The following is a 21,543-nucleotide window of genomic DNA, read 5'->3' as shown; positions in this document are numbered from 1 at the left end:
GCGTCCAGCTCTGCATTCTGTCCCATCTAATGCGCGTCTATTCTTGCTCCAAAGCCACGCATATCAGCTCTAGGACTCGGCATGCCTTGCTAGTTGCAGGGCATGTCCCTTCACTTTCCCTAGAATCAGCATGTCAAGTTCCATTAAGACAAAACCCAAAAAACCCTTATTGACACTTTGATTGTCAGGCCAATAAGTTCTTAAGTTCCTAGTCAGCTTGTCTGTTAAGTGAACTGACTAGATTAAGTTTTACCCTGTGAGCCTTTTAAATGCCGCCAGTTTCAGAGGCATTTTTATTTTCTGCCTCTGCAGCTGCATTTTATTGACACCACACATTTCCTTGATAAATAAAAACATTGTATTCACTTCAAAATCCACGTAGAACTTGGGAGCAGAAAACAATGTACACAAGCAACTTTTTCTTTTCCTCAGAATTTTCTCAGTTTCTATCGGGGATCTGATTATTTTTAATATATAGCTCTGGCTGGCAGGGGTTGGTAAAGTTTCTATCGTCAATATGATTGCTGTTGACAATTCTGGTTATTTAAAAAGATGATTTTTCCTGTCCTCAAGTAGCCCCTCCGTATCATTAGATATGAAGTGAGGATTTTTCTCTGCAGTATTAAAAATGCCCCAAACATCCTGTCAGGCCTTTCCTGTTTAACTGAAGCACTTCTCATTTTAAAATTACACAGTAACATCTACAATAATGTTGCTTTTTCATAATCCTTCAAATATCTAAGAAATTAGGAATTGGACTAAATAAAACATTTGTAAATTGTATGAGATGCACAAAGATGTGCAAGAGTTGTGCACACCAAGCCTTTAATTGGAAAGAAAAGGCCACAATACATCTAGGTTTCTGAGCCCTTGTGTATCACAGAATCTGAACTCCTACAGTTATGCTGTTTGGCATTTATTTGGTTGTTCAGAGAAGACTAATTGCTAAAACATTGTGAATACAAGTTATGATGTTCATTTCCTGGCAATAAAGTGGTCTGTGAAAACATGAAGTAACAGAATATATACATGAACAGAAACATTAAGAACAACAGATCTGGACTTCCCTGGTGGCACAGTGGTTAAGAATCCGCCTGCCAGTGCAGGGGACTTGGGTTCGAGCCCTGATCCGGGAAGATCCCACATGCTGTGGAGCAGCTAAGCCCGTGCGCCACTACTGAGCCTGTGCTCTACAGCTCGTGAGCCACAACTACTGAGCCCACGCGCCTAGAGCCCATGCTCCACACTGGGGAGTCCACTGCAATGAGAAGCCTGTGCACCGCAAGGAAGAGTAGCCCCCGCTCACCACAACTAGAGAAAGCCCGCGTGCAGCAACGAAGACCCAACACAGCCAAAAAAATAAATTAAATAAAAATAAAATTTTAAAAAAAGAACAACAGATTTAGCAGCCAATGGACTGATTTTTAGCTGCCATCCCCACCCCAACTGCCTTTAAAAAAAAAACTCTTTGTATGAGAAACAAAAAGAAATTCTTCAAAGTGATTTATTAATGTGAAGATTAAAGATTTCACTATCAAGGTAAAAAGTGATAGCACAGAGTTAAATAAATTCTTAACAAGGTCCATAAATACTTATTACTCAGATACTATTTAAAAAATCTGAAAATTCTGCTGGCATCAATTTGTTTTAACTTGACAATGATACTTAACTGAAGATCTTTGGTTTTGTCCAATTTATAAAATTATTTCTTTTTGCAAGTTGGAGGCTTAAAAAATTTTAAAGTAGGCATTAAGTTCCTAGTTTCCTAGTTTGAGGCAGAATTTCTCAGAACTTCACATCTGCACCATTTAAGGTTTATGGGAAGAACTTAGGATACAATACAGAAGGGCCATGACCTTTATTTGATCACTAATTCTGTTTACTCATTTTGGAGCAAAATGTACCACTGTCCTATCCTAGAACTTGGGTGATCTAGAACCTACGTTTTGGCATTCACCATTCATGGCAAATACGATGTTAATCAGACATTTGCTATCCTCTACACATTTCCATGTTTCCAGTACTGCAGAGTACTACTATATAGCCATTTACTTCAGCTCTTGTGGGAGGAATAAAATCCTTCACATTTTACACATCTGCAGATTAAAGTTGGTCATTGTGTAATGGTTATATTTATTGATGTTTATCCTCCAGCCAGGCACAAACGATGAGGAACACTTTGACCTATTTCAATTAGTATTTATACCATTGAGTGGCGATATTTGCGAGCCTGTTTGATTCATTCTAGCTGCTAAATGAGCGACAAGCACATCCTTCATACAGTCTCTTGTAACTTTGTACAGAGAAGTCTAGTTAGTAAGGACTTACATGAATACAAAGTGTCATTCACACTTTACGAGGTCCGAGAAAACTTTGATTAGTGGAAACTTTCTCAAAGTGAACGTTTAACAGAAGGTTCAAGAAGTTTAAAGAATTCAGGAGAAAAATACTTTAAAATGTTTTCTAGTTTTAACCAGAGCTAGATTTAACACACTGGCAAGGCCAATGACATACAGAATAACAAAAGGACAAAGTATGCGTAGGAGGCTTATTCGTTTTTTTCATTACTTATCTACTTCAGGAGTTTTGAATGCAATTCCTTTCCTTTCCCTGGGAATTCCTGATCCAGAGGAAGAAGGTCACTGAAATCCTCAAGAATAGTTACCTCTAGGCAAGTCCACTCTAATGGAGTTTAAGCCACAGATACTGCCTCTTAGAACAAGACTTTATAAGGGGAGTTTACCAGCCACTATCTTATCAAGCCAGACAAACATCTTACTAATGAAGATGTAGTAAAGTAACTCTGTTAATGACCTGTCAGCTTATATCTCGTGCATTATAAATAGCTGAGTGCCAAGTGTATGTAGCACTGTGCGGGATGCTGGGAGTTGGGGATGGATGCAGGGAGAAAGAGGAATCACCCCTGCTCTCAGGGCATTCGAGGGGCTAGGTGGGGCGGCAAGGGGGAGGGGAGGGAAGTTTGGAAATCAAAGGTGGCATGAATACCCTGACTTCCTTTATGAGACTGAAACAAACAAAACAAGGAACAAAGCCTGTCACTCTTGAGAAGCAATGACGCGGATCCAGGAACTAGGGCCAAGTGGAATATGGAAGGAATTTAAGTCGGAATATAGTCTCTATTTTATAAGCAGTTACTCTGCAAAGGCATTTCATTTAAAAAAAACTGGAGTCATCAGATGATCCAAGATTGTCACAGCACGGGGATACTTTTTTCCTAATGAGACATTCCAATCTCTTATTTCTGTAACTGAATACATTTTGACCATTAGGAGCTATTTCTTGGTTTTTACCTGTTTAGCTAACATGTCTGCGCTTGAGGTAAAGCATGTAAAAAATTGCAAAGTGTGACAAACTGTATGTCAGACGTTTGTTTAAAAATACTAAGCTACACTGAGCCAGGAATTCTTGTAGTATTGTCTATCTGCCAAATTTAATACCATATCATTTATCACTTTACCAAATCACACCAAATATGACACAGAGACAATTTGTTTAAGAAAAGTTTTACTAATGTGTTAATATTTCAGCAAAGTTATTGCAATGGGTTTAAAAGGCAGACAGACACACTATTATAGGCTATAAAGTAACAAGTTTCATACAATTAAAATATTACATAGACCTATGGGATTTACTGAATAACTAACAGACCCATAAAAGAAATTAAATCTGAAAGGTTAAATCCAGTATTAGCACCTACAATATCTCTGAAAGTAAAACTTTTAACCGTTTCATTCTCTCCTAGTATATGTCCTACCTTTCTCCCAAATACAGTGCTCTCAAACCCCAAAGATGAAGGGCACAGGAAGTCCCAATACTAAGAACACACAGCCAAAAAGAACTAGAAACAGTGACCCAGACTTGAGAGTTTTAGTTGGAAATCACTTAACTTACTGAACTTGAACCAAGCATAATATTTCTGTGCACTGAATACTGTATATGAGGAAAGTCTAGGAATCATAAGGTTTGCCAGTAGGGATAGTTAAAAATTAGCAATATATAGTATTATTCCTATCAAATTTTTTTCTCTTAAGTTATATTTATAACAAAACTATAATTAAAGTATTTATTAACACTTGCTCGTCAGGGACACGCAGGGACATTGGTGTTTGATGGTTTAGCATCCACTTTATTGTGCTTATTATTGTTATAAGGAACAAGCAACACATACCACGTCTTCCCAATGTTCAAGGTAATGCAGTAATAACAGAATTCTCAAAAAAAAAAAACCAAAAAACCAAAACCTGGAAATTGCATTAAATACTGCTTTAATCAGGAATTGCTATAATAAAACAAGTAACATTATACATTATTTTTCCAATGAGCTTCAGTTTGAGAAACTGAACAGCAGAACTTGATCTTTAAGCTTTGAGTCATGGCAAAACTGGTAATTCTCTGAAATCTGGGAGATGCATTAGCAAAACCAGACGCAGCCCACCCTTCACCAAAATCCTGGCGAAAAGCGTTTTATGAATTTGGGGGAGTAAGACTGAGCACTGGCTAGTTCACGACTTGCTGAGGCCCAAGGAATGACGAGAGCCACTGGCACTGCTGGCAGGTAAGAAATAAACTGTGTTGGGCTGACCAACTGCATATTTTATTAATGGCTTTGAATAAAAAAATGAAATGCTTCATTGCGTTTTCTCAAAAACTAATCAAAAGATTACAGAGTCCTACACAATTTGGAGACACAAAGTGGATGCTGAGCGACTAGAGGTCACTCCAGGTGTGGAATTTTACAAAGTCAGTCCTTGGAGTGAATGGCACCGTGGCTCTGGCAGCAGATACGAAGGAATGATGCTCTGGAGAGGAGGTGGGGGACACTCTGCGGTCGGCCGGTGGACAGATGAGGGTCCCAGCTGGAGGTGGGCCTAGAGTTAGAGGGGAGAAGAAAAGGTTTTAGAAAGGGATGCTAACTAACCTCCAAACATCGACTGATGGGAGCTCCTACACTCTATGAAGCCAGGTGCTAGCTAATAAAATCCCTGGATCTGTACTACCTGCCGGAGTGAGTACACAGCTCGACGGTCTAGAGATCCAAGGCTGTATATTTCCATCTCTGACCAATCCTGTCAGGACAGGTAGCACAGCACGGGGCAGGCGGCCAATCCGGGGCCTGGCTACCTCCATGACTGCCTGCCCATTTTTGGCCTTGCACAAGTAACTTAGGTTCTCTGTGCTTGAGTTTCCTCATCTGAAAAACAGGGATAACATTATCTACCTCACAGGGATGTTGTGATAATTAAAATGAAGCATTTAGAAAAGTACAGGCACATATGAAGTGCCAACAAATGGTTATTTTTGTTATCACTTATTTATTGTGACAGAATAATGACATATTCTGTTTTTTGAGTAAAGAAGACAATCTTAATCCAAAGAGAGAAAACACCATCAGTCTGTATTTTTTTTTTTGTTTTGCGGTACGCGGGGCTCTCACTGCTGTGGCCTGTCCCGTTGCGGAGCACAGGCTCCGGACGCGCAGGCCCAGAGGCCATGACTCATGGGCCTAGGCGGTCCGCGTCATGTGGGATCTTCCCAGACTGGGGCACGAACCCGTGTCCCCTGCATCGGCAGGCGGACTCTCAACCACTGCGCCACGAGGGAAGCCCACCAACAGTCTATTTAAAGGCCACCTCCAGGATTTGTGTACTCTTCTGTTAAATCGTTAATTTAATTCCCATATAATGCTTCAACCTGCAGACACCATGTAGACTTAAGAAAAATTATAGAACTAAATTCATTATTCTTATAGTTTTCCCCCTCCTCCAAGACCTCAGCCCACACAGGAATCCTGGGTCTGAGGAACACATAACTCAGAAAACTAAACTGCACTGAACAAAAATATCTGCATTCACGAAATTACCACAAGTTCCTACTGTAAATCTCATTTCAAAATTTCACTGTTGTTGAATGTTGATAGATTGGTCTCTGGTGTGTAAATGCTCCAAACCCCACACCACCTCAGAAAACCAGTGTATTGAGCAATAATAGCTGCAAAGTGAGCCATGGTGACAAATGCATTGGGCCGAGTCAGTGCAGCTACCACTGATCAAACAAACTTATCCCAACGGCACGTCACAAATACCACACGTAGGGCTCCTGGTTGCTCGTTTGAGAATTACCAGTTTGGAAACTGCATGTGAGAAAGTGCATGAATAGGTAACACTAAGTGTTCCAAAACAAAGCCTCAGTAAAGAATAAAAAGCCGAGCAGAGGGCATCATTACTTGGGTCTGTGGCTTGTAAGAATCTGTGTGACACATTCCCTAGAGCTAAAAGAAGGCAGCTTTGTAGGATTCAACAAATGGCAAAGGAGCAGACAAAATGTATTTTTAAAAGGTAGTGAAAAAGAAAAGAAGGGGATAAATACTTAGAATAATCTGATCAACTCTTTCCTTTCTCCACGTCTCTGCTGCTGCATGTACTTACAGGAAGTACGGTGTAAAAAATAGGGGTTTTATGGTCCATCAGATTTGGGTTCGTATCTCAATACCCATTAGCTGTGTGACTTGGAGAACATCATTTAATATATTTGTACCTTGGTTTGCTTATCTGTAAAGTGGGGGAAATCCTCTGCAGAATCTTGTGAGAATTGGAAAACACCGTTTGAATAATAGCGGGCACATAGCAGGTACCCTCAAAACGGTAGCTACTATTATGACTGTTGCCCTGGGAAGGAACTGGTCTGCTCTGGTACAATCTGTTTCTGTGCGGCCTGTGAATTAGTGATGGATGCCTGCAGACAAAGTCAGTCAGGCAAGCACAGCAGCAGAACCCATGACTGGACTTGGCAGCAACAGTGAAGTACAATGTTTTTGTCACTTGGAAGGCTGGGCTAAGGTGCTGTGGCTTCCACGTGATTCTCCCCATAGATTCCCACCAGTATTCACCAATTTGTTTCTCACTTGTTCAAGGTCATTATATGGATATATAAGAACATAAACATTCTAAAAAGAATGAAAATTTATGGTTCTACCCACTAGAGGTAAGTGTTCTTCTAAAGGGCTATGAAGCCACTTAAATAAATGAAATATTTAGAATCTCCCTACCCCACTCTGAAACGTTTCTTTGGTTATTAAAGCCATTTGTCATTTAGGCAGGGAAATCTCTGAACTGATTCTTATATGCAAGATCCATCTATTAAAATGTCTAGGATAGTTTTAAAATATTAAAATAAGATGCCTCCCCCCCAAAAAACCTCTCAAAACCCCCAAAACAAAGTAACAACTAAACCAGTCTGAAAACAATACAGGGGGAAGAAAAAAAATCAGGATTAAATTCTCTATCACTTGGGTTATAGAATTTGGTTTAAATACACATTTTAAATATCAAGCCAGTACAGAGAATGAGCCACTACTTACGATGCAGGGAAGAAAATTCATGCATCCTACAAAACTACAAAAATTGCACATAAATCATATCATTTCATATTTACCTTTAATCCTATGGTTTATCTTCCACTGCTCATGCCTCTGTCTTCATAAATAGTAATTTCAATCTAAACAGCATGGCTGTTAAGAAAACACACTAAAGAACAGAACATAAAAAAAGGGACCACGGCAAGATGATAGGTATGATCTGTGCAGACTTGTCTTTATTTTAAATTATTACTTAGTTTAAATTCTTATTTAAATAATTAAAAATAATTAAATTATTATTTAAATAATTAAAAATTATTTGCTTTACTTATTTTGAATTATTAAAATTTTCTCCTGCCTGAGTTAAACACGATGTTTTCTACACCTTGCTGAAAATTTAACAACTGTAATTGCTTGTAGTATACCACATGTAGCTCCTCCCCAAACACTGATTATTCGTTTTTTGAAAAAAAAAAAAAATCTGAAAAAGGATGCTTTATTGTAGAACTAAGGGGGGCTCTTAACTGAGCATCCATGGAGGTAATGAAGTCAGGGGTTCAGAATGCCCTGAATTATATGCAAACTTTTTCTTGGGAGACGGCTCACAACGTCTAAAAGTTTAAGAACCATTGCTGCTGAGTATAATAAAACTGCTGAAATTATTATCAGCCGGAAGGCCTGGGGTTATCTGACCTAGGTTTTAAAAAAAATTTATTTTACCCAGTTATTTATTTTACTCCCATTATCAAGCTAAATTGGTTTTTTTGCAATCTTATTTATGAAATTTACTTTGTGATTTTCAAAGCTTGCTGCCTCTAAAAATACGTGCAGTAATGTCAAAGGTAATGAAATGATACATCTGGCAGCTGTGGCTGATTTCAATGAGCCAGATGAACCCACGGATCTGTGATTCATCTGGACAACCTTGCTGCACGTTAGGAGTTCATGCATTTCAAAGGGGCTTTGGGTCCAGCCTCTGCAGCTGAAATGCATGACTCACACCACTCCCATTATTACTACAAGATGCCACAGAGCCACCAAGATGACGGCAACCCGAGCACTGCACAATGCACAGAGACCAGCACGATACAGAGGAAGGAGAGGCATGCGTCAAGGGAGAGTGCTGGAGCTGGGGGCTCGTGGCGGGTGTGCCTCCTCACAGAAGAGTCCTAGGGCAAGTACGGCAGAAGGGAGTTTAAATTCTCTCCGGCCGCTGCTCGACAGGACCAATCAAAAGGTTCTGTTTACAGATATTGAGACCTTGTGATCTAGGCTGAAAAGATACAACTCGAAGTCCTCTCTCGATGGGATCTGTCAGGAGGAGGCCTTGGGGAGCATAGATCTTCTCATTCTGCTCTTGAATGTATTTGGAGACTTTCTTCAGAACCTGACAAAAAGAAACACCACAGCTTTTTATAAATGTCATCAGATTTCCCTGTGAAGCATCAGCTGGACCTCAAAATATTCAGGCAGTGGAATTAGTTTTCAAAGCAAGAATGGGTGTTCACGTGGAGAGACGGCCCTGACTAGGTGGCTAAGGCCACGGGGCTCCCGACACCGCCTCCCCCCAGTCCCGAGCACCGTCCACACAGTTCAAGTGCCACAGCAGATGCGGCCTCACTGTGGCACGAGAGCCACACCCTCCCCTCCCGGTCACCTTCATCCTGGTTGCGGAGAAATACAAGGTGACTATATACACGAGGGTTAGCATGCTTTCCCCTTCCCTACTCATGAAGTGCACATCATGTGACCTCTTCTGATATCAAGGGCAGCTCTTGGCCTTCTCCTTAATACTTAAGAACTGCTTCTCGGGACTTCCCTAGTGGTCCAGTGGTTAGGACTCGGCGCTTTCACTGCTGAGGGCCCAGCCTCAACGCCCGGCTGGCGAGCTAAAATCCCGCAAGCTGCGTGGCGAAAAAAAAAAAAAAAAAAGAGAGAGAGAAAAAAGAAAAAACAAAGCACTTCTCTCCTTTGTACATTTTCATCAATTTTAAGTAATGATACAAGGTAGGCCTACAACAAAGGAGCCCAGTGAGTTTTAAACTGAAAAGTTTATTCCCTTCATCAAGCATGCACGTGCTGGCTGCCATGGTTCTGATGACAAGTGTCTTATATCATTTCCAGGCCTGCATGGAGCGTTGCTCTGTAGTTCGCTCTTGTGTCCTAGATGGGAACCTCAACCTCGCTAAACCTTATAAGTTTGGTATTAAGCTTGTAAAAGTCAAAGCAAATGTAGACAAAAGCCAGACAGGATACAAAGGAACTTCTGGAAATTGCCAAATCTCCAGCTTTAATAAGGGCAATTCTGAAACAGATAACCTAGAAGAAAATAAATTTTAATAGCTATATACAAAATCAAAGAGTTACATGTTTTATTTCAGATTCAAAGTCATTATAATCCTTTTCTGGCTCTAATCTTCAAAGAGGCTTTGATCCAATTCTTTAATTACTATATGCTTTCTTAAATTCACACTACCAGAATATGATAAAATCACAGATAAATGTGATCACAACATAAAGGGAAAAGAACTGTATGAAAATGAAGTTGGAAATTAAGAAATGATTTATGTGTGGGTCTATAATGTACCAGGCTAAACTAACAAATTAAGATGTTAAAATTTAGGTGCTTTGGTATAAGTTGATTTAGAATTTAAAACTCTATGTGGTTTGTATAATGAATTTTCTCATTAAAGGAAGATAAATAGTTTATTCAGGTTACATCTTTGGGGAATAATACAATCTAACGTTTTACGCTTTTTTAAAAAGAGCATGATATTATTAAAAGAGCTATCTGCAGGGTTATGAGCAATTTAAGAATACTATTTCTAAAGAAAAGAGCTTTTCACCAAATTATCTTTAGTACATATGTCGTTCTCCTATTCTCAACTCTCAAAGAATGTGAGCGGTGCTTGGTCTTTATGGGCGCTGTCTTTCTATCAGCGTTTGTTAATCATGCTGAAATGACATGGGGAAGGAAGTAGCCCATGAAGGTGCCCAACTCAGGACCCTCCATCCTCTCTCCAATTTCCTTCTCAGCTCACCTGCCAGAGCTAGAAACTGGAGAGCCAGTCTCCCCTCACCCCAGTCCATTTATACTTGGGGGGGCACTCAGAAAAATGCCTGCATGGCTGGTTTCAAAGAAAGAATTCCTTCAGAACAGCTTTCCTCCCTGTCTCCGTGGGTACAGGTTACTAGCAAAGAAACAGCATTCCTTTATGCGATTCATGCAGAACTTTGTCATGCAAGGTTTTTATTTAAACTTTAATAACATTCATGGGCACTTGGGTATCAGTTCAGAAAGAAAACAATTAGTTTTCTTTTTGTGTAAGTTCCAAATCCTCTTACGGTATTATGGTGAAGCCAGCTTTGTCCTTACCAAGATGCTTTTAAACTCTTAGTGTCATTAGCAATAGGAAAGCATTAATATGAGTCAACTCATACCTCATCCCAGACAGGACAAAGCACCATTCTCACCCCCAAGACACCTTATGTTGACATATTACTCATACTTTATTATTTTTGGTAAATCAATGTTAAAACAAACTATGATACTGAACAAAATTATCTGTTATCTTCACTCAATAAAACCTCAATTTATATAATATTTACCAAGCTAAACACTCAAACCTCAGGAAAGACTATTATCCTCCTTGAGAACATTAAACCGGAGAAAGCCTACCAGACCCTCAAGGAAAGATATCCTAAGTGAGGCTGCATGAGAGCACCAGGATTTTAGTATTTTCAGAAAGATCTAAGCTCCTCTGATTGTGCTCCTTTCAGATCACAGCCCACGGGCAGGAGGGATGTCTTCTGGTTGATGAACACAGCAGACAGCTCCTGAGAGGAGAACCTTCTACAAGCCCATTTGTTCCCTGATTATAATGGGCAGCAACAGAGAGGAATAACACTGAAGCCTTTATCTTCATTTTAAATCAATAAATAGCACATTATAGGAAAAAAAATGCATGATTGTTCTAGTGGGTTTTAAAAGGCCTATTTACAATTTTCAAAAGTTTAACCCACGTGACTAGTGTAAGCACAATTATATTTGGCTTACTGTTTGTAGACTAGAAGTTTTAGTGTTTAAAACAATAAAGACTACTAAATGACTCAATCCTGTCCTTTCATAAAGTAGAAAATAATAGCACAGAAATTCCTGAGGGACAAACTGGGGAGTGGGAGTGGCTGGGTATCAAAAATACAAATACACGTTTAAAATGTTTTTTAAAAGTACAGGTACATTATATCTTAATTATGACCATTCCAGTTATTTACTTTGCATGATCTAGTTATTCATGTCCAGTTTCTAAAATAAAATCATGTATTTATAAAAAGTGACCATGCCTTAAATTTTGGTTTCTTGACTAATTTTACTTGGTTTTTACTTGTGTTTATTAATACTCTGTAAAAACAAAGAGACCTTAACTAGACTTATAAAGTAGTACCTTGTATGTTACCTATGAACTCAAGTCCATTACATTTCTGACACTGAGAACTTCCTTCCAAGATTAATAATCAAAAAGATTTTAACTAAGTGTTGCTAAATGTTTTAGTAAATAAACTAGCAGCTGCTAAAAAAGATTACTTATACACTTGAAATAAAAAAACTGTACATGTAAGTTCACAAATATCTGATTAAAACATATATATATATACACGAACTTAATTTTTAAATCTATATTAAGAAAACTATATTAAGCATCTACCACATATAAGGCAATTTATTAATTCTAAGACCCATTTTATTTTTTTTTAGATTTACCTTTTTTTAAAATTGAAGTATAGCTGATTTACAATGTTGTGTTAATTACTGCTGTACAGCAAATTGATTCAGTTACACATGTATATACATTCTTTTTCATATTCTTTTCCACTATGGTTTATCACAGGATATTGAGTATAGTTCCCTGTGCTGTACAGCAGGACCTTGTTGTTTATCCATTCTCTATGTAATAGTTTGCATCTGCTAATCCCAGCCTCCCACTCCATCCCTCCCCCAGCCCCCTCCCCCTTGGCAACCACCAGTCTAAGACCCATTTTATGGTTGAGAGAACTCAGACTTGGAGAGATTAACTTGCCCATGATCTCATCACTAGTAAATGACTTGGCTGGCACCCAATTACCAATTTCTTTTTATAACTGAGGTCAGAAGCAGGTATCTGTATCTATTTTAGCAACTGCACACAAATAAATAAAAGCTAATTAAAATCTCATCAACAAATTTAAAAGCTAGAGTGAAATGAGAATTCAAGCACCTAATACTCCACTAAGCATGAATAAAATGCTCTGGAGGGTCTACTTCCACCTTAGACTGACAATATTACCCATGTCTCTAATGGCCACCCGGGATGACTGCTTTTACCCACCGTGGTCAGCGGCTCCTCAGGGTGTCCAGGCTCCACCACCAGCGCGTCCCCTGAATTTGTTCACCTCCTTCCATCCCTGCTGCTCTGCTCTCCATCCAAGCTATCACCTTCTATTGCCTGGATTTCAACGGAGCGTCTTACTTCCACTTTTATTCCTTTTCCCCCCAGAGCCAAGGAATCTCTTTAAAATGAAAATCTAGTCCTATTATTACTCCTGCTTAAAACCTTTGAGTGGTTCCTCCCTGCAGAGAAATAAAATTTAAGCCTCTTTCCACGGAGCACACACTCCCAGAGGATGCAGGTCCCCTCACCTCTGGAGTCGCCTCTGCCCTCCTCTCCCCACGCCCCGCTCCGCACGGGGGACGCCAGATGCTCTGCATACACTCATCCCTCCGCCTGAAGGGCCCTGGGCTTCCCATCCTTCACGCGGCAGCTTAATGTTACCATCTCAGAGGCCCTTTCTGACCACACGATCTAAATTAGGTCTTTCCTGTATTTTCTATCCTAGGGAAGTTCGTTTTTTTCAAGGCATTTATCACGACTTACAATTCTGTGGGTTTTGTTTCCTTATTATCAGTTTTTACCACTGAGTTATAAACTCCATGATGTCAGCAACCATAGCACATGGTAGGTGTTCAATACATATTTATCGAATGAATGAATCCCCTGTCCCTTCACTCACCAAATATATTATTACAGAGAAGCTGGTAACACAGACAGACTGAAAGCTGATACTGATCCTCTGTAACTCCTGATGTGGAATATTCAGCAGGAATGAGAGTGTGTGACATGGAGAGGGATATAAACTACTCTTCTTCAGTGCTCCCTTTTAGTAACACCAGGAGAATTCGTGTCAGGATGCTAAGGAAGAATGCAGCATCATTGTCAGCCGACAGCTCAAAATATTTTAGCTGCAACTGTATCTGCTCTCCACCACATGGAGTGCAAGACAGTCACAGGGAAACTTCTATCAGGTGGGTATAATATAGATCTCCTTACAGCCTTTCGTTTTCTAATCATGGTCAGAATTTAATTATCTATTTGGGGTTTACTGTGATTAACGTAAATTCATTCAATTAACACACAGTAGATGAGTGCCTCATCTACCCAAGGTATGGTGCTAGGCCTGAAGAGGGATACACTGTCCTTGACCTCAAGAAAAAACATACTTGAAGGGCAAGTAAGACAAGAATATAAACGGCTACGTTCCTAAGTAGAGAGTGCCAAGTGCCAGAAAATAGATACAAGTAAAGCATCGTGGGGATACAGAGGAGAGAACGAATTCCGATTACAGGGGTAGATAAAAAGTTAGCTGAGGGCTTCCCTGGTGGTGCAGTGGTTGACAGTCCACCTGCCGATGCAGGGGACACGGGTTCGTGCCCTGGTCCAGGGGGATCCCACATGCCACGGAGCGGCTGGGCCCGTGAGCCATGGCCTCGGAGCCTGTGCGTCCGGAGCCTGTGCTCCGCAATGGGAGAGGCCACAACAGTGAGAGGCCCGAGTACGGCAAAAAAAAAAAAAAAAAAAAGTTAGCTGAAAGTGGGACTGAGGTACTGGTGAGATTCGGACACGGGAAGAACGGCACTTCAGGTGGAGGAAAACCTCGGAGTTTTTGCGTGGTTGGCTGGAAGACAAAGTGAGGAAGGGGCACAGGACAGAGCTGGAAAGGTGAGCTGGAGGTGGGCTCGAGAAGGGCCTGAAATGGAACCCGGGAAGGCCTCTCACTTTGCAGGAGTGGCAGGGGAGGCACGGCTGTGTTTTATGACACAGCAGCTGTTTGGAAATGGAAAAGAAGGGAAGGAGTGAGGCTCCGGAGACTGTGGCACTGGTCTAGGAGAAAGGTCATAAGGGCATGAATCAGGGTGGTGGCAGAAGTCATAAAGTTAATGAATGGGAAAATGGAAGCTATTTCAGTCTGACAACTGATAAATTCTCCCCCTCTAGCCCTCCACCTAAAGATGGTCCTGAAAAAGACAGGATGCTACTGAACGAAATGGGGAGGTGACTTCTGGACATCTAGGTTGAGAAGCCGGCAACTCTGGGCCCAGCAGACAGTTGAAAGAGAAGACAAGAACTCAGAGGGGAGGAAAGATGGAGGATAGAAATTTGGGGAAATGAAGAAAGGGCTTCTCAGAAGGCTAGGCAGAATGAGAACATGGATTTTCTACATTCTCCTTAAGTGTAAGCCGATTTGAATATTAACAGGGCAACCTGTTTCTGAAAGACTCAGGATTCTTTTCTATGTGTCTGGTCATAGAAGCAACAATAAAATCTGAACTATTATAGTTATGAATGCCCCTTTAAGTTTTACTGCAACTGTCACCCTGTAAACATAAACCTGTAATAAACCCACCTTCTTTATGATTTTAAGAGATTGTGCGAAAACAGACATAGGCTTACCTTTTCGTAGTGAGTTTCCATGCACAAGAAGATGGTGTACGCTGTTAGACAAGCCAGGCAGCCTTCAAGATAGGATTGGCCCCCGAGCTTCTCTGCTTCAGCGTAAAGGTTATTTAGAGTTCGAACTGTTTCTTCAAATTGTTGCCTATCAATCTGTAAGGAAAAAAGAATTTAAAAATAAGTTTTGGAAAAAAAGACGAGCACCTCACTCCTGCTTGCTATCACTAACTTAGGTTGTTGTTTTGTCAACATTCTTATCTAACTGTCCGAAAACAAATTTTTAGGTGATTAAATCTGGACGTAAGTTACTGAAACTGGTTAGTGTTTGTTTCATTTTATCCTTCTTATGGACACTGGATATCATCAAGGCTCAAAATGGTGTCTCTTTATCCTCTATACTGAATCACAGGTAGCATAATTAAATTATACAATCTTTCCATTCTCTCATGTTCACATTTATGGAGCACCTACCATCAGATATCATGACAGGCCTTAAAGAAAGATGACTAAGATACTTTCTAGTCCTCAAGGCATTTACAGTCATAAGCATAACAGATATGTAACAATAAAAACACAGTAAGTCAACAGAATACTGTAATTGAGGCATGTATAAAGTATGGTGGGGAAACAAACGGAGGGGTGCATTCTCTTTATCTGGAAAGAGCAGGTAATCTTAAATCAAGTCCCTAAATGCTGGAATCTACTTAGGCAAAAAAGGGAAGTAAGGACATTTTCAGCAGATCAAAAGGTGCAAACTGTATTATTTCCTCATTTCCCATCTCTTTAAAAGTAACTATTTGGTTACTAAAAGCTGACACGGAACCAGGCAAAATCTCAAACTACTATACAACTCTTCATACCACGGGTTCCTATTACCCTTTTCTAGTCAGTGACACCATGTACACTAATACTACTATCGTATCCTCTTTTCACTCTCATCATCTGCTTTCACTTCTTCCAATAGCACATTACTTTCTTCTTTTAACAGTTCGTGGATTTCAAATCTCAATACTTTGCCCTAGGAATTTCAAGTCCCATTAGTTGAGTATTTCACCCAATTGTAGCATTCTTGGTAGGTAACAAAGTACAATTTATCTGTCCTTATTCTCCGCTTTCTCTCACACAATATCTCCCTTATTCCTAAAACTAGTAACTACTTACATATGAATTTCTCTCTTTCATGAAGACTTTACATAGAAATAGACTCAGAAAGAAACTCAAAGAACCTCAGTATACAGCGTGAGACAAAATGTTCCCAAGAACATAATTCTCTATTAACGTACAGAATACATCTGATGATTTATGACCATCACCCTTAAGCTACTGAAACCCTTTAGGTGAGAGGCAGTTGTTTTGTCCTTCATGTGGAAAACTGTGAGGACTCAATGAGCCAAAGGCATGAAAACTTGAAAGTGGTGGTGGCTTGACCTGTTTCCAGAACATGAGTATTTCTGACCGGGGCTGGGTGGGTGGAGATGGTGCTGAGAGCCAGGGCAGCGTCCCTTCACTGAGCCTCCACTTGAAGATGTGCTGTGTTACGAACGGTCACCCAGGCAACCTGTCACCATTCCCAGAAAACAGACTTAGGAGAACAACTCAGTGAACAAGTATTAATGGTAAATTGTTATCTCCACCTCGTTTTGCCTAAGTTAATGCCTTCAGTTTGTCCATCAGTAAAAGCACAAAGGTCCAAATAATTTCAAACACTCGCATTTGATTTACTACGATGTTATGATCTGAGAAAGAAAGGTCTTTGAATTATTTACGTTTCTTTGGACAGAATGATTCAAAACTAGGGAATCAACCCAGAAACATTTTATTTCTTTCAGATCAGAATTACTGATCCTACCAGAAACACTAATTCTTAAAAGTTATTCCAAGATTGCAATGCTTTATAGGTTGGAGGCAAATCATAGATCATAAAAAAAAAAAAATCCAAGGTGAAGAATTTTTTTAAAAAAAGTTTAATTAAAAAAAAAGGGGGGGGGGGAATTCCCTGGTGGTCCAGCGGTTAGGACTCCATGTTTTCACTGCCCAGGGCGCAGGTTCAGTCCCTGAAGATCCTGCAAGCCTCACACCTTCGCCAAAAAAAAAAAAAAAAGAATAAAAAAGGAAAAAGCACGATGGGCAGCAGTAAGGGCAAGGATACACTTACGAAGGGCTCTATAGAGGTGTGGGCCTTGTTCTCGTACCCTTCAGGCACCATGAAGCATGGCTGTCAATGTTCACCCCTCGGTACCTGCACACTAATATAGCAGCTACACTGACATCTGGAGATATGTGAAGCTGGAGCTAAATGCAAATTTGGACCAATAAACACCGGCAGCCAGAACAGAAATAGGAATCAGGCTCGTCTTCCCAAAATTTCTGTTTCTTGTTGAACTACCTGTCAAAGAATGGAGCTGAAGCTTAAAGAGACTGCAAGTCAAACGTAATTTCTACTGACCGGATGTAGAGGCATATTTTTAAAGGGATGCAGGGGAACAAATGCCTCAATTATAGTTCACTCACTTCTCTGCTGCCCAGGCCAAGGGTGCCTAAGATGTCTGTATTTTCGCTAAAGTGAGAATCGAGCTTTCTTTAAAGAACTGTCCTGGCAACAAAGCACTTATACATCAAAGTATTAAGTTCTCAAGGCAGTGAGCAAGTAAACTTGTTAACAGACAGAACTTGTCCTCACTCACAAATTAAAGGGTACAAATGTGTGTGTTTAATGCTTTAAAGTCATACAAAACATTTGCATGTTTATTTCTTCCTCTATTAAGTTGCCAAGTGCAATGTTCTCACAAGGGGAAAATCAGCCTCAGAGGCAGAGCAATCAGTACAATTTCTAGGGTAAGTAGTAAAAAAACAAAGAAAGAAACTTTCAATTTTCCATCAAACAAAGCAAGGAAAATTTAGATCTGTAATTTATAATTAATCTCAACACATTTAAAAAAAAAACCAAAGCTTTCCCAAGCAGTTTAAAGTATAAGCTAGTGTTTTAATCCAAACATTTAAAAAAAAAGAAAATTCAAGGGCACAATTGAACAACACCAAATAACATTCCATATAGTACTCAGAATCACAAGCAGTTCTGGGCTACATGAAGTCAAAGAAGTAAAAGGACTCCAGAATTTAGAGACAGCAATTTCCTGTAACAGTGAAGTTCTATGACTACATTGTTTCTGTATTCAGACTATAAAATAAAGGCTCCACCACACACAGAGTGGAAAGCTCATGTCTGATTCTACATACATATACTTGGGTCAATTATGAGTTGGAAGTTTGACTTTTAAAACTTTTAAACAAAGGCATCATGTGACATCCAAATAAGTGTGGTGCAAAAGAACTGTTTACACTCTGATTTGAAAGTACATAAATAGTATTGTCAGAGTTTCAGTGTAAGAGGCTTAAAAGTAAAACATTTGATCCATTTCATGTAAGTCCTAAAATGTAAACCATGTTAACTGTGATGTTAAATTATTTTAAAAAAACAACATTCAGTAGCTCTAACCAAGAGGCAACACACTCAATGGCAATCAGGTAGGACAACCCACCTCCTCACAAGCCAATTTTAAATGACTGCTACACAGTGCTCCAGTAGACTCATCAACACCTACTTTCTCCACAGCCAGCACTTCTCAGCTCCACACCCATGCCCAATGACCTCTCAGTCCCGCACCCACCCCTTGTCAAAGAGGAAAGAGCCACAAAACCTGCTCCCATCTAACCAGAAATTGACCTCTGAACAGGAAACACACAGTCAGGTTTATCTTACAAAGCTCAAGACCAAACAGTCTGTCTTTGGGTGTGTGAACACATGTGGGCACAAGAAAACACACATACTCACATATGCTCACGTCGTTGTACCTTTAAAGTAAGATACAATAATCATTACCATTACTTTTCCTAAGTCTGAAAAAAAGGGAAGCACATCCCTTTTTGTATGCAAGGCTGCCCAAAAGACCCACATCCTGATGACAACACAGTACAGGTGTCTCCCAGCTATCAGAACTGCGAGGGACAAGTTGAGGGCCTCGTTCTGAGATATTTCCCTGCCCAGGCCCATCCAACGCTCTGCGTTTTCCAGGTTCAAGGCCTGTCTGCACTGCCTAGCACAGCCCTTAATAATAAACCCTTCCGGCCAAGCAGCGTGGCCAGCACTGTGGCCACGGACGCCAGTCACGAAAATGATATTTATTTCCCTGGCGTGGTGAGGTTGGAGGATGCAGCTTACAGCACGCTGAGGTAGGTGGCCTGGAGCGCCAGGAATTAGTTTCTCATCACTGTGGTCAATTACCCGGGGTGGGGTGGGGACGGCCAGGGAAGACGGCGGCGCACACATCAGTGCCCTGGGCACCACGGAGCTCCACCAGGTCGTCAGACCGGGGGCTTGGCCTTATTCCTTGTCCTCCAAACACCAGGCCCTCTTCGCACATCCCCAGCCCAGGCTCCTTCTGTGCCTGCTCCTCCCAGACCCGCACTCCCTGCCGCCCTGGGGGAGGCTCCCGGCCTCGCCCCAGAGCAGGTGCGGGGAGCCCGGCTGCATACCCGGTTCTCCAGCTCCGCGGGGAACTTGGTCTGGAACTGGCAGCGGGTGCCACTGCTGTAGTCTCGCTGAATGAAAACCTTCCCGGACACTGGCGCCTGCTGCGGCCTCATGGCGAGGACAGGACGGGCCGCGCTGCGGGTTCGGGGGACACCAACCACGGTCAGATCTCCGGCCTGGACCCAGGACTCCAGCCCGCCAGCCCCGCAGACCCACCCACCGCCCAAAGCAGCCCAAGGCCTCCCCGCCCCACTCCCCTTCACCCATGCTTTCACCGCGGGCCTTCAGCTACCTTCCGGGCCAGGCCCCGCGCCCCCCAGAGCCCGGTTCGGCCCGGGAAACACGAAACCGCCTCCGCTGCCCTCCAGCGGCTGTCGCACCGCCTACGCCGTCACTTACGTCCTGCCGCAAAAGGCCTCTTTCCTCGCCCCTCAACTCGGTCTCCTATCTCGAGTCTAGGACCCACCCACTCCTCCGGCCGTAAAGCGATCCTGCCGAGGCTGCGCGCTGAGGTGCGGGGGCGGGCACCGTGGGCGGGGCCAGGGCCGACTCCGTCCCCCACCTAGCTCGGAGGAGTCCATCCGGAAGGAAAAGGCCGGGCGGGGCCGCAGGGCGGGGCCGGAGGGCGGGGCTGCAGGCCCCGGGGGGGCGGGGTTGCGGGGCGGGGCGACGGGGAGAACGGTGGAGAACGAGTTCATCTGAGGGTGCAAAGGGTTCGAGACTCGGGATTTCCCCGGTGTGTCATTTCCCTGGTGTGTCATTTCCTCGTTAATCATGGCGACATAGTTTCTGGTCACCGATTGTAAGGGTTTATTTTCACTCTTGATTGGAAGTCTCAGTTTACACGTGGGACACCACCCAACTCTACAAAACAACTGCTCACACAGATTTACAAATGGAAAGCAGGCTTGGCGGGGGACCATCGGTTTGGCACGGGACGGGGGGAGGAAGGGAGGAGGGAGAAGCTGCATGGGCTTCATTGTCAAGCATCCCTCCTTCAACTTTCCTGGAGGTGTTGTCTTTCCTTCTACCCCAAAGATTTTCATCCAGCAGTCCAGCCTCCACCCCTCCTGAGAGGCTTGCCAAGGGCCCTTACCCCCCCACCCCCACCCCCAGCTCGGCGTACCTTTGCAAGGCAGCCACGGAAGCCCTTCTTTATCTGGTGTGCCTGGCTGATACAGTATTCCACCTTTGTTTTGCTTTCCCAGGTTTCAGTTACCTCCGCCCCCACCCCCAGTCAACCTCAGTCTGAAAATATTAAATGGAAAATTCCAGAAATAAACAATTCATGTTTTAAGTTTTGTGCCTATTGTGAGTAGCGTGATGGAATGTCTCGCTTTTGGCTCCAACCCTTTGGTATCACCAATCATCCATGTCCACTCCTGACGTCCCATCATTGACGTCATCATGATCCAGGATCTCCCAAAGCAGATGCTCCTCTCTGACCTATTATCAGGTCAATAGCAGCCTAACGCTGTCATTCACCTCACATCATCTCATCGCGTGGGCGTTTTATCATCTCACATTATCACAAGATGAAGGGTGAGTACAGTACAATAAGATTCTGAAAGAGACCACGTTCACATAACTTTCATTACAATATAGTGTTATAATTGTTCTATTTTGTTATTAGTCATTGTTGTTAGTCTCTTACTGAGCCTAATTTATAAACTAAAATTTATCATAGGTATGTATATGTAGGCAAAACGGTATATATAGGGTTTGGTACTATCTTCAAGTATCAAACTAGTACTTTGGTACTAGTTTCAGGCATCCACTGGGGGTCTTAGAATGTACCCCCTGCCTTGGGTAAGGGGGACCAATGTATAACCTGTTAGCACCACTCTCTGATACTGCCTACTATATATTTT

General features: G+C 41.8%; 1 protein-coding gene across 4 annotated transcripts; it reads right to left on the bottom strand.

Moving 5' to 3' along the window:
- Window positions 1–4,269: 4,269 nt before the first annotated feature.
- Window positions 4,270–20,068, bottom strand: GOLGA7 (golgin A7). Of its 4 annotated transcripts, none has more exons than XM_027122899.1 (6): window positions 19,965–20,068; window positions 19,675–19,807; window positions 15,142–15,294; window positions 8,661–8,762; window positions 7,453–7,520; window positions 4,270–4,889 (listed from the first exon to the last, which is right to left on the bottom strand). In XM_027122899.1, exons 2-5 carry the CDS (start codon window positions 19,783–19,785, stop codon window positions 7,482–7,484), a joined length of 405 nt encoding a protein of 134 aa, XP_026978700.1. In that variant the 5' UTR covers window positions 19,786–19,807; window positions 19,965–20,068; the 3' UTR covers window positions 4,270–4,889; window positions 7,453–7,481. The 4 variants fall into 4 exon arrangements, with proteins under 4 accessions (XP_026978700.1, XP_026978697.1, XP_026978699.1 ...); XM_027122896.1 differs by having other exon boundaries at window positions 7,453–7,515; XM_027122898.1 differs by having other exon boundaries at window positions 7,453–7,515; window positions 19,948–20,038.
- Between the last annotated feature and the right edge of the window lie 1,475 nt (window positions 20,069–21,543).

This window comes from Aethalodelphis obliquidens, unplaced genomic scaffold, assembly GCF_003676395.1.
Source record: "Aethalodelphis obliquidens isolate GAN/ISIS:26980383/991018 unplaced genomic scaffold, ASM367639v1 scaffold25, whole genome shotgun sequence".
Lineage (NCBI taxonomy): Eukaryota > Metazoa > Chordata > Mammalia > Artiodactyla > Delphinidae > Aethalodelphis > Aethalodelphis obliquidens.
This window is presented reverse-complemented; position numbering and strand designations above follow the sequence as displayed.